The 14,017-nt window shown below is 39.8% G+C and overlaps 1 protein-coding gene across 1 annotated transcript; it reads right to left on the bottom strand.

The window, feature by feature from the left end:
• Positions 1-1,509: 1,509 nt before the first annotated feature.
• On the bottom strand, positions 1,510-6,096 carry LOC104467682 (UPF0762 protein C6orf58-like; the record flags this gene model as incomplete). The annotated part of the gene is made up of 2 exons (XM_010081538.1): positions 5,775-6,096; positions 1,510-1,596 (listed from the first exon to the last, which is right to left on the bottom strand). Coding segments are annotated over exons 1-2 (409 nt in total), but the record flags the coding sequence as incomplete, so codon positions are not given.
• Positions 6,097-14,017: the final 7,921 nt, after the last annotated feature.

Below are 14,017 nucleotides of genomic sequence, written 5' to 3'. Positions count from 1 at the left end.
TAATCCCAATGAGATCATAGCCCTGCAGGTGTGTGCAGGTCTCTAATTCCTCTTGTTTGTTCCCCGTGCTATGGTACTTGCATAGAGACACTTCAGCTGGGCCCCCGATGAAGCTGACTTACTGGCAAGAAGTCCTTTGTGTTGCCCTTCAGGTGCTTTCCTGCTGGCCTGTGATTCTTCTCCAGGCTCTGGGCATCTATTGCTGGCCCTGGCTTCAAAATGGTGTGACTGGGATGGATTGAGGTTCCCTTCCCCCAGCAATTGTAGTTTAAAGCCCTTTTTACCATGTTGGCAAGCCTATGACCAAAGATGCTCTTCCCCTTCTCTGACAGATGGACCCCATCAGCCACCAGTAGACCAGGTTTCTCAAAGCAAGTCCCATGGTCAAAGTAGCCAAACCCCTGGCTGTGGCACCACTCCTGTAACCATTTGTTGATTTGGTAGATTTGACTGGCCTTTTCAAATCCCTTCCCTTTGAACAGGAGGATCGATGAAAAAACTACTTGTGCTCCAGAGTACCTTACTGCTGCTCCCAGGGCTCTGTAATCCTTGATGGACCTCGAGCCTCATCCAGCCTGGCCTTGAACACCTCCAGGGATGGGGCATCCACAACTTCCCTGGGCAACCTGTTCCAGTGTCTCACCACCCTCACAGTGAAATATTTCTTCCTAATGTCTAATCTAAATCTACCCTCTTTCAGCTTATACCTGTTACCCCTTGTCCTATCACTACACTCCCTGATAAAGAGTGCCTCCCCATCTCTCCTGTAGGCCCCCTTCAGGTACTGGAAGGCTGCTATTAGGTCTCCTCAGAGCCTTCTTTTCTCCAGGCTGAACAACCCCAACTCTCTCAGCCTGTCCTCATAGGGGAGGTGTTCCAGCCCTCTGACCAATTTCATGGCTCTCCTCTGGACTGCCTCCAATAGGTCCAGGTAACTAAGTTTTAACCAAATACTTGAAAGCCTGCTGGATAAATGTCAGTGTAAGGAAGATAATGAAGTTATTTCAATATCATGGGCCCAAAGATTCCCTTTATTTCATTCTCTGTAGCCTACTAACCACAGTGAAGTTGTGGAGGACCAACCAAAGGCAGATTTTTATTACCAAGGGTGGTGCAAGAACCACAAAGATTCATGTGTGGCATTCTCACACTAATTTTTAGTTTGAAGTACTACCATCTAAACTGAATAAATCTGCTCTGGAGCAATCGCAAACTGTGATTTCTACAAATGTCTACAAATATAGATACCCATCATGGTGTTTCCCACACATTTTCACATGCACTTTTTGCAGTGTAAACATTTTCAGGCTGCAAATTTGCATTTTTCCTTCCTCAAATATGTTATGAAAGTCAACTAACAATACTTTCTTGCTGCAAGTAGTTGGCAGAGAACTACATAAGACTGAAATTACTGTGTAATATAGAAGTCTAAGAGGAAGAAAGATTCTAAATTGCCTTCTAGGACACTAATAACATTTGGAGAAGAACAGTGGAGTAGCATATACTTACAGGACCACCAGCTTCTTACAGATATGCACAGGAGGTCTCCGTCTTCATGGCCACAGGAAGTCACACTGGAAGGATCTGCTAATCTGCCTGAATCAAATGAAATAATACACCAAATACTTCTCAATCTTTTTCACCTAAGAAATCCCACTGAGATGAAAAACATGTATAGGAGTAAAGCATGCAGAATTTTGCTCAGAGAAGCAGAACAATTACTGTTGTTTTGCTTCATAAACTACTGTTCCTACAGTATTTGAATTTCTCAGTCCATACTTCATGCAGCGCATAGTAATTTGATTGTGTTTTACAAGTCAATTTGTTTTTCATTGTAAATGTATTCTGAGAATTTATGGAACTGTCTGAAAGTAGGACATCACAGTGATATTTTTATGGAGAGATAAACATACATGCATATACCGACATGAAGACATGCATAGCTGATGCATCATTTTCAATAGATGCAGGGCTGCTGGTGTAGGAGAGCTGCTTAATGAGCAGAATAGCACTAATTAAATGTCTCACCTAATTGGGTTGTGTGATACAGAATCCCTTCCAGTTTAATGATTCATACAAACATGGTCTTACTGTGAAGCTAAGCAAGCAAATATTGCTGTATCTCATTATTAGGATTCTCAAGCATCTGTGCTGTAGCAAACACGCAAGACATTTTGCAATTATTCGTGACAGCATATAAGGCATATTTTACTTCAAACATGTGACATGGAGAAACAGCTTAATTCCTGAAAGCATAGTGTACATGTACATTATGTGGTAAGTAGTCATGTAGTGAGTCAGGAAGTCTGCTTCAAGAGTATGACATGAAATTACCATGGTCAGATCCAGTGACTTGAGCTATTCCAGAGGCTCCCGAACTCTGCCCTGCAGAGCACATACTGTCTGACAAGTCAGCTGAATAATAACAGTGTTATTTCCATCAGATTAGAACTAAACCTCATTACATTATTTAAAAAAAAAAAAAGACCAAATTACCTGATACTTTTTACTTGAGAAGAAGAGATGATCATGAACCATGTGCATACAGATTATCCTAATTATCCTCTCTAGCTGGTTGGACAGAGCTTGTGCTTTGGGGCATTCTGGCTGCTCAAGCCTGTATCTTTTGGTAGCAGAGCACTGAGAGCATGAATTTGCAGTAGTGAGGAATGCAGTTAGTTCAACAGGATTTTTTTTTAAATGTTATTTTTTAATATTTACAGAAAGATTTTTTTTCAATATTCTTCTTTGACACAAGGCATCAGAAATAGGCTGCAGTAGTTTACTGGTGTGCAAGGGGGAGGAATGGCAAGGATAAAGGAAAATAAGAAAAAGAAGACAAAAATGTTTCAGAAAAATTGCACATGAGATTTACCACAGATTGTTAGCTTAGGTGTTTTGGGAAAATAAAGAGTCCTGGGCAGTATCAGTGATAATTACAGGATATGTATAAATGTCTTGGAGCTGGGAGCATCAATCCCACTCCCAGGTCTAAACTCCAGGTTTGTGTTCTCCTTTCCCTCCTATTCCCTGTGCTTAACATGCTTGTTATTTCAATCTTCAGGTCTATCCAAACTATCTGTGTCTTCTTCTGTATTGACAATCATAGATGCCGCCCGCCCTCCCAGCTGTATGTCATTAGCAACTATGTGCAACCTCATCAGCAAGATTTCTCTGCTATTTTTTGTGGCAAGGTTGTTAATGAAAAAACTAAACCCAGTTGTTCTCAAGAATGACAGTTGAAGGACTCTGAGCATATCCTACACTTATCTGTAAACTTCTCTCAGGAACACTCATCACTAGATTCTCCTTCAGGTGTTCCTTTACCAGATTTACAATAAGCCTTTTTATTCTTCTTCTGTAAAGTGTCATTAAAAACTTTCATTCAATGCTTTGATTTTACAAAGGGAGGAAATGCATTTCTGGACTTTGGTAAAACATCCATTATATCATAAAAGAAAATATTGAGTTAGTCTGACACAATCTACCTTTGATTCATGTAAGCTGCTCTCTATCCCTTTTTCTATTTAGCTCAATTCCTCCAAGTATTCTTTCTTCTATACTTATTCTAGTGTCTCATCTACTTCTGATATAAGAGAAACAGATCTTTTTGTGAATTTATCCCATTTTTTCTGCTTCTTAAGTGTACATACAACCTATCTTACTCTTCAGACACACAATACCACCTGAATCTTTCTTAAAATTCTTGCTCCTGGATTTGTATTTCTCTAAGCTGGTTCTCCCAAGTGGGGGTACAGACTGTCCCTTTTCCTCAGTCTGTGTAGGCAGGACTCTCAGTTTAGCTCCATCTCCCAAGACAATTTCTATTTCCACAATCTTATTCCTATCAGTCATGCCATCTCTACAACGTTGTCTCTACTGTAAATTTAGGAAATTACTGATCTCATTTTATGTCCAACATAACTTTCATGACCAGATAGAATTGTTAATTCAACAATTTTTGTAGTAAGCGTCTGCTGTCCTGCACCATGAACTCAAATCCTGCTTTTTGTTGCCCAACCTTATTCTGTGTCAATACACAAATGCTTCAGTCATTCCTCACTAATCTAGCTCAGCTGCCTATCTGGATTTGGTTTAGCTAGTTGCTAAATTGCTAATCCCACTATCGTACACACCAAAATGATGTCTATCTTATTCTTCATGTCCTCACATTTTTTACTGTTAAACTATTTCCAGCCATGTGATATTTTTCCTTTTACTGGTTTTTTAACCTTTCAATCATGCACTTTCAAAAATGTATATCCTTGTCTAAGGACTAGGTGACAGCAGGTCTTTACCTGTCTGTGCAACCAGATGCACATCTTTCTCTCACCCACCCTGTCCCTCCTCTCAATTTGAGAACTGTCACTGCAACCAGGCACACCTTGACTTTGTGGATGAGGCCACCCTACATCACTAGATCATTTCCAGCAGGTCACCACTCAAGCACAGCTCCTGTATCCAGTCATCTTTGCCTCTGCCACACATAGAGTCTTTCCTGCTGCACCAGCCATCCTCTTCATCCTCTCTTTCTTTTCCTATACATGAAGAAGAGAAAGAGGGAAAAGCTTGCCTAAACTCCAGCCAAATTCTTATTGTTGTTGTCTGTCAGCTAGTTGCCTTCTTAGATTTTACTTGCTCTACCTCCTTTTCTTCAGTTTCCTCATTTTGAATTAGCAGTTCATTTTCCACCAGGTGTGACTAAATGCTGGCAGCCTTCCTTTCTCACCAGCTGCAGTGCCTCTGTGTTCTTCTAAACATACAGCTTCAGCCAAATCACCACCTCACAAAACTGCAGATTGCAACCAATAAAGCAAACAAAAGGCAGACAGATGCGTATGCTTACACTTGGTTACCACCAGGCAGAAATTCCTGAAAACATCACTGGCTATTGTGCCCTTCTTCCCACCTCTCCTGGTTGCTAGAACACGGCAAGCCAACTCCAACTTGCAACAGAAAGCTTCACTGACTGCTGCATGTGAAACAGTGTGTGGGAGAACACATTTTCTGATAAAGCCCTCGATAAGATATTGCAGCCTTAGCCTCAAAGGATCTTTCACACATGTTTCTGTGCCTGCTTCCCTGGCATGGCCAACAAGCAAACAAGAATGACCGCCCCAGGTGACAACCAGCTTTGGGGTGATGAGCCGTTAAAATTTGGAAATATTTTAAAGAATAAAAAAACCCACAATCACCCCCCCCCCCAACGAACAGAACAAACTTTGTTGTAAAAGCATATCTAGAAAATAACAAGGCTACTTCTAAACTGACCAAAAATGGCAAAAAGGGAAACAAAGTCTTAGAAGGAGAGCTGGACTTTCAACTATCTGTATTAGAAATGAAACTCAAACCACCAGTAAAAGATCATAATATTAGCAACCAAAAAAACCTATCAGTTAAAAATTTATGAACAGCACTGCAGAGTGCAGGCCCTAAAATCTACCTACTATAAAGTGGAGCAACTAGGAATATATTTTCAGAGATTTCCAGCTAACTGAAATATGGCCCATCTAAACCACAGATCTTCTGCATTCTGACCAATCCTGTGTTTAGCAATACCTTTCCCTATTAGAAAGTTTAATAGCTATTGCTCAACAGGGCATGGGTGTTCCCTTCATTCAGGATTTATTTTTCTAATTGGGAGCTTCTATCAGTATGACAAAATTACACTGTCTGGGCTTATATGGGGCTTGCAAGGCAGAGACCTTGGAAAGGATGACCCAAAGCAGGTCTGGTAAACAGCTGTTCCAGCAGCTTAAGGATATAGCTCATACCTGTACGAAATTGCCACCCATGCTGCAACGGTAATCCCCAGAGAATATTGCCAAAATTTTGGGATCCAAAAGCAGTAAAATATTTGGCTGAAGAGTTTAGCAAGTTCTTATACACTCCTAGTCGTTCTTGATAGTTCCAAGCATCAATGACAATTTTGTTGTCCTTTACTAGGTAATCCAGCAGATTTTCAGGGGCAAGGTACCACAGAGGGGGATAGACATCTTCTCCGGTGGCATCATTCTCACTCCGTGCTGTGGCAGTTGCTGATCTCATGGTAACAGTCAGTATAAGAAGAGCACCTATGGCAAAGTAGGGCTGCATTGTGAAGGTTTGTGACCCAGGTGTTTGTGGCTGTAGGGCTTTTATCACAAAAGGTGAGGGCTGGGCAAAAAAGAGTGACTCAGACACAGAGGTCTCCGTCTCCCTTTCCTCTTCCCAGTGACCCTGACGTGGAGTTGCCAAATTAGCAAGCTGTGAGTAATACTCCATCTTCCCCATGGGATCTGGGGAGCAGCAGCAGATGTTTAAGAGGGATCAGTCTGACCAGAAAATGTCCAAATCTGTGCTGTCCATTACATATACCCACCCTCCCAAAAGGCTGAGGTGCTATAGTAGTGATCGTACAGTTGTGTTATCAATCTTTTTGTCCCTGTGTTTCTTACTAGCTGTCATCTTCCCTTTCCCTGCCTGGTTCCTTCAGGTAAATAAGTGACAACAATGCCACAGAGTTCACTCCAAAGCAGGCACGAGCAGGGTTAGGTTAGGGCGGAGGTGCTCTGAGGAGGGCTTCAGGCACCCAAGGAGCAGCAGTGACATATGGTGGGAGCTGCCATTTGCACCTTTGTCTTTTGGTCCTGGGACAACTGCCTACAGCCTTCAGGTCATAAAAGTGTTGGAAGTAGCTGAATCAGCCTGGTTGCAGGTTATGCAGCACCTGGCTAACTATTTTTGCTGTTTGTTTCTCTTGTGTAGAAATTGTAATTATAAAGTCCTAAAGTCTCCTACTAATCCTCCATGATCTCGTAGACTCCGAAGGGAATACAAAAACTACCCCTCCACTGATAAAATCAGTGTCTAAGTTACACTCCAACAAAAATGAAACTGTCCAGCTACCTTCACCTCACCTACTTCTAGGGCTTTATAATCTTCAGCTGCTTTTTCTCAAATAAACAGTGGTTACAAAAGAGCACTCGGCAAACAGACACATGATTTCTTATCTCTGTAGCCTTTCTTTCTCATGAGAAAAATAACAAATGCCCATTTTCTTTGAAGTAATTCTGTTAGCTTTAGTTGGGCTTTGTGTGCTTAAAGTACTTTAGACCCTGGATGAGACCAAGGCAAAATTGTCTGCAAACTTTTGAGAGTAAATTTAAAAGAAATGTATCAGTTCAATTCAAAAATTTTCAATCTTTTCTATTTATTAAGGAGACTTTCTAGTAAACAGCATAATTTTACAATGGTTAGGTTTTATTTCTGGATCCACTAATGAGAAAGAAACCCAAAAGCTTTTGAAAAACAATCAGTGTTCAACAGAGATTAGCACAGACATGAGAACACTTCCTAATCACACTGCTTCACAGAGGTTTCAAATAATCAAGTTGTTCTTTTATTAAGTTTCTATGGATGGGATTGACCTAACTGCAGGCATTTAAACATTAACCTAGCTATGTAGAGTTCCTCACTAGCCAAAGCAGAGAATCAGCAGGCATATCCACAATGTAACCCACTTAAAATACACCACTAAGAGATGTATTGCTCTTGACTGATGGTAGAGGAAGTTGAAATTACAAGTTTAGCTTTAGGCATAGAAAAATACCTTTAGGTTAAATAAAATCAATATTAAATAAAATCTTTATCAACTTTTATATAATAATTTCAGAAATGTTTTAAAAGGTACTTGGTTTTCTCTCGAAAGAAGACATTCTATAAAATAATCCCGAGGATAAATGCCAAGAACTGTATTGTTTCACATGTATATATATATTATGGTCTAATCGAGGTAGTGAGCAGTGTGGCTCACCTGAAAAGCAAAGACACTAAAAGGTGTTAGAGAAGGCACAAGACATATGGAAACCTGTGATTCTATGAAATAAAGGGTTCAAAGGGCATAATCAGACTGGGGCAGAAATTTTAGTTGCAACATGGAGGATTGAGTAACGGTGGGGTTAATTTTTACCATCACTGTAAGAAGCATCTCTTTTAGGAGTCTAAACTCTCTCTGCCTCTCTATAGTCAAGGAGAAGAGTTTGAATTCTCCTGGTGAGAGATACCAGTGATTTATATTACACGAGTGATTTTACTTTAGGTGCCTAAGGTAAAGTTATGTGAATAAACACCTTCATTTTTCATAGACATACATACCAATTATTTACATCCTCATGGCAGATCACGTGTAGCAAATTGACCGGTTCCACATTTGTGTGGAACTTTATTGTGCGTAAAATAGTGTCCTCCTGCTCTGCCATCTAGAAAGGCAGACTTTATTAACATCAGTCTGGCCAGGGATACAAATATTAATTACTAGTCCAGATGCAAAAACATACTTTCTCAAAAGACTTATAAGAAAGAATTAAGATAAATTAATGACATAGTGCCTGCCTTATATCTTTTTTTTGTGCTATTTAATTTTTAAAAAGTTTGCGCTATACACTAAATGGTAGATAATGTAAAATAGGCCTACTAGACAGACTCTGCTGACTCCCTGCACCTTTTGAAGTTTGAGGCTTTTTCCTTATTATAATAACAAAAGATCTTCAACAATTCAGTTAATCTTTAAAGAGTGAAAAATATTTTTTTAAACTAACATAATAAAAATACTCTTCCTGCAAAATACTAGAATTCATTTTATATGTCTTATACTATTTTCCTGCTTATCTGTGGGGTCAAATAAGTTGCTAAAGTTTTTCTAAGACTTTAAGGACAGCACCTTTCCTTCGAGAAACAACTGTGCTGGTGTTTCCAGCTTGGAATCCAGTCCTGTTGGTTTGTTGCCCCGAGCAGAGGGGGTGATTCATGTCGTGTCAACTGGACCTGAGTGGTATTGGTGTTGGATATTGAGTCATAACATCCTTTTGAGGATGTCAGCATTTTAAATAAGTAGAAGAATGAGGAAGACTGTTAGTAATGTCGGTATCACTATTTTATTCACTGCTCTCTTAGTAAGTACTCAACTAGTTACCCAGTATGGCTGTGCTTTTACAGACATTGTAACAGATGCAAGTCCTGTGAAAGCTTGTAGATAGTGATAGATGCTAAATTAACATCTGATATGTAATTGTTATCATGTTTCAAGAGAAAAACACTGTAGTTTTCATCTGGGCTGCAGAGTTTGCTTCAAGATAACTGCAGAAATGCTGACAAGCATCAATACTAAATTAGGTTAGTTGAGGTGACTATAAGGAGAAATGGTGGCCCATGTTTGTTCCCAAAGCTATCAAAACATAAAGTTCCTCAGTCCTGATGGGATGCACTGTGGAAGGAGTTGGCAAGCTGATGAAGTAGAGGCATTGATGCCCTCACTGGAATGAACTCAGAACCGATGCAGAGCTTTCCAGGTAAGAAAACCTTCAGGTAACCTGGGCATGTCACTATACTTCAGTCACATAAAACAGAACTAAAAGGAAGGGGTCACCCAATTTTATTTAGGAAAAATGTCCTAAGAGGAAGAAAAATTAATTTTCATTTAGATGGGATATTGGTCTGAAAGAGCCTCCCTGTCACCTGGCACCCTTTTTTCATGCCCTGACATTTCCACCAGCCATTGTGAGTGCTGCTTGTCTGCGAGCTGTTCCAGGGAAATCAAGACCACACTGTAGCTAAAGGTATTCTTCATGTATTTCACTGGATAAACTTGTAGCAGTGAATATGTTTAGGTTGCTTACCAACCTCTGTTGCTATTGTTGGCAGGTATTGCTTTGAGCAGACTTTCTTTTTGTCACAGGCCTTTGATATTTGGCAGAGAGGATCTCTCTGGCTCTGATGTCCTCCAGCAAAACCCCATGACAGGGCTATAAAAGGGTTTTTAAATTGCTACTTCATTTCTCTTAGGTGTGGTTGTGAGTAAAGGTCATCAGCCAAAGCCCACGGCACATGACTATCGCTAATGCAGCAGCACAGGTTGTGGTAAGAGCATTTGGAATCCAAGGGGAAGCTACATCATGTGTATAGTGAAGCTAGCAGGAGGTGCTGCATCCTTCTATCTTGACTTTTCCAAACACCCTTGGACTTGTTCATTCTTGTGTTACCTATTAATTATGTTCTCTGGGCAAAAGCCTTCCCATGGTATCTGATGATCTTGCCTCACCAGAAAGAGTAACCTGTGTCACAGGTCCTGTCAATTCAGGCTTTAAATTGTGCTGATAATTCCTGTTGATGAAGGATGGTCATAATAAAATATGTCTTTTTTTTTTTTATCAGAATCTGTCTACTGAATTGGGCATACACAGTAGCACAAAAAATATATATATTTAAATAAACTGATAATGAATAATGTTCCAAATCAAATACAAATGCTTTTATTTTAGGAAATACCAGATTGACAGCTGTGGTGGGATATTTGCCATATGCAGTTTTTATTTCCCAGATGAAGCATTCATTTTTCCATGAGGCTGCCTGGGTAAATGGCTGGTTGGATAACTGGCTACAAAAAAAAGGTGTAAAACCAATGTTTCCAGAGTTCCAGTTACTAACATTAAAAGAAAATGAACTTCCAGGAAGGTAAAAATATTGATTTGGGATCAAGCTTACACACAAGATGTGTAATGGGTACTTGATGCTGTCCCAGATGGACTCTTTGATCTCAGATCAGAGCACTCCAGAGGAGGAGTACAGGCAAATTTCCTGAACAGGCTTGCTTGCAGGACCGATGTTAAGATATATACCAAAACAAAGAAACTCCCCTCCATCAGACCTGATACAGAAAAAATTGAATTAACCTATATTTTTCATTTTCCTAATGATATTATGGAGGTTTATTTACGTCATAGGTTAGTTCAGATGGTACCATAACCTTCCCATCTTTTTGTTATCTTTTGCACAGAAGGGGAAGGTTAAACTGATCATGGAGTTAGGTATCTCCAGTGCTTAGCACCTACAGATAAATGGTCTTCATCATCACCTCTTCAACAACACTTATCATAAAAGACATCAGCTTTATTTTCATAACATGATGGAATTCATTCCTTTGAGGCAGAGACACTAACCCGCTACTCATGGAAACACATATTTAAAATTTGGTGAAAACAAAATAGATAGATATATTCCTGAGAGCATCAGGGTTGAAAACAATTGGCTAATGAAGAAAGATGATAGTAAATTTTTAATATAATATGTCTATTTTGTCTCAGAGATAGTTACTCAAATACAGCCCTAAGTCTGCGTATAAATTCAAGGAAATCTTTTGTCTGTTTGTATATCTTTTTTTGGAAAGAGCAAACTACAGGAAAAAGTACCAGAATCATATTGTGCGTTGGCTTTTTTTTCAATCTTTGATTAATTATGCATCCATTGATAAGAGAAATTAGCAGAATCTTCACCTATATTTTTAGCATGGCATTTTAATTAGATGAAAATGAGAATAAGTGGGAACAACTAATTAGAAAAATCAGCATGATGGCAAAGATTCACTAAAAGAAAGGCACAAAAATCCAAGGTAGTAAATCTGTAGCTAGACCCTAGTGCCCAGATTAACTGATGTGAAGTATGTAAAATGACAGCATCAACTAGAAACTTGGACCAAAACAGCTTTTTTGCCATTTGGAACGCATAAACAATTAATTCAGAAATTTAAACCAGGAGATGTTTTCACCTCTTGAAACTCAGAGACTGCAGAGAAAATTTTCAGAGGACTGTGATCCATCTTCTTCCAGCTGCAGCCATTTTCCTTAGATGGGAAAAATAAAAGGGAGGGGGAGGGGAGAAGCTTCTTTGTAAGAAAGGAAAGGAGAGCTAGCGAAAATGTTTCTCAAAGAAATAAATTAGGCTTTACTGTGTAAGCAGGACAAATAAATTTTGGTACAAGACAACTCAAAAAAAAGGCAGTAAAATAAAAGACAGGAAATATAAATCATCCTTACATTTATCGCCTAATTTTGCAATCTAATCTGTCATGGGAAAGAATAACACTCGTTGCTCTAATTGATATTCTGTGTTGGTATACAACACAGTAGTTTGTTTCTGGTGTTTCGTTCCCAGTGACAGAGGAAATAAGGGGGATTTTCAAGAAAAGCAGATCTCAGTCATGTTTAGAGAAGTGTGAATAACTCACTAGAAACAAATTCCAAACCTATTTGATTAAATTAAGATATATATTTAACATATACTTCCTACATCAAATCAGTCATGTCTGAAACCTAATCATGTACTATAGGCCTAGGAAAAGTATGTGAGGAGCAAACATATGCGTAGATAGATATTAAAAGAGAGAAATGACTGGGTATTGACAGATGCCTGCACAACAAAGCTAACATTATTTGGAAATGAGTCCTAAATGATAGTATATGGAGACATGATGCATCACCAAGTTGAGAGATGACAGAAAAAACATTTTTTTAAAACCAGAATACTTTTCTGGAAAATATGATAAATATTTTCATTGCCCATTTTTTTCATGCTTTTATTTCACCTCACTTTTATTTCTTTTTAGATTGCACCCCAAACTCCAATACCTCGATGCTCCCAAAGACCCTACTTCCGAGATTTCTCACAACATTGTTTCACACACACCAATATCAATCCCATAATTTGCATATTTAATAAGCAATTCCATAATAAATGCATAAAGATTCATGTGAAATGTATTTCCTGTAGCTGACAACTATCCACTGATATTACACGGCAAACATAAACAGGACTAAGTGCCAAAGGACCATAACGAAAAAACCCTGTAGCGCACAACCAGGCAACTGCTGTGGGACAGTGCTTTCTAGTCCATTGTCCCATTGGCCTTGAGTTAGCAAAGGGATGCAGGAGAAACAAATCTTATGTTTTAAATGGGTTTGAAATAAATTAATTTTAGTTCCCAGGAGTTCCTATCAAACAAGAACCTCTGACAACTCACGGATTTCACTGGAAAAAATGTCGAGCTTCACAAATATTCCTAGCCTCCTCCAAAGAGCCATTTCTTCAAATTAATGTGGCACATGACCTTACTTAGCTCAAGTTGTATTTAATTTTATTTTCATCAGGAAGATGAGAACAGTCTTTGCTGAAAAAAGGTATGTCTTCTTCAGCCTCCCATACAGCTCTCTGTTCTGTTGCCGCCTTGATTTCCATTTTAACCTGCTTTCATCCTGTCCCTGCCTATACCATTGCTTGGGTCATGCTCTGTGGACTTTGCAGGGAAACACAATATGGTGCTTACTCACAGTGGATGGCAGACCAAGGGAAAACTAGAATGGTTAGGGTTGGAATGAACCTTAAAGATTGAGTTCCAACCCCCCTGCCATGGGCAGGGACACCCTCCACTAGACCAGGTTGCTCAAAGCCTCATCCAGCCTGACCTTGAACACCTCCAGGGATGGGGCATCCACAGCTTCTCTGGGCAACCTGTTCCAGTGCCTCATTACCCTCACAATAAAATATTTCTTCCTAATATCTAATCTAAATCTGCCCTCTTTCAACTTATATCCATTACCCCTTGTCCTGTCACTACACTCCCTGATAAAGAGAGTTTCCCCATCTCTCCTGTAGGCCCCCTTCAGGTAGTGGAAGGCTGCTGTTAGGTCTCCACAGAGTCTTCTTTTCTCCAGGCTGAACAACCCCATCTCTCTCAGCCTGTCCTCACAGGGGAGGTGCTCCACCCCTTTGACCATCTTTGTGGCTCTCCTCTGGACCTGCTCCAACAGGTCCATGTCTTTCCTGTGCTGAGGACTCCAGAGCTGGACGCAGTACTCCAGATGGGGTCTCACAAGAGCAGAGTAGAGGTGGAGAATCACCTCCCTCGACTTGCTGGTTATGCTTGTTTTGATGCAGCCCAGGATGCAGTTGGCTTTCTGGGATGCAAACGCACACTGCTGGCTTATGTTCAGCTTCTGATCTACCAGCACTCCCAAGTCCTTCTCCTCAGAGCTGCTCTCAATCCATTTACCTCCCAGCCTGTATCTGTGCTTGGGATTGCCTTGACCCACGTACAGGACCTTGCACTTGACCTTCTGTTGCATTTTCTTCTAATTGATCTAATTTTAAAAGTTAAGACTTGGAGCCAGAAGATTTTGATTCCTTTTCCAATTCTCTGCCTTTGAAC

Source organism: Pterocles gutturalis, unplaced genomic scaffold (assembly GCF_000699245.1).
Source record: "Pterocles gutturalis isolate BGI_N339 unplaced genomic scaffold, ASM69924v1 scaffold31294, whole genome shotgun sequence".
Taxonomy (NCBI): Eukaryota; Metazoa; Chordata; class Aves; order Pterocliformes; family Pteroclidae; genus Pterocles; species Pterocles gutturalis.
The sequence above is the reverse complement of the archived record's forward strand: the minus strand, read 5'-3'. Positions and strand labels throughout refer to the sequence as shown.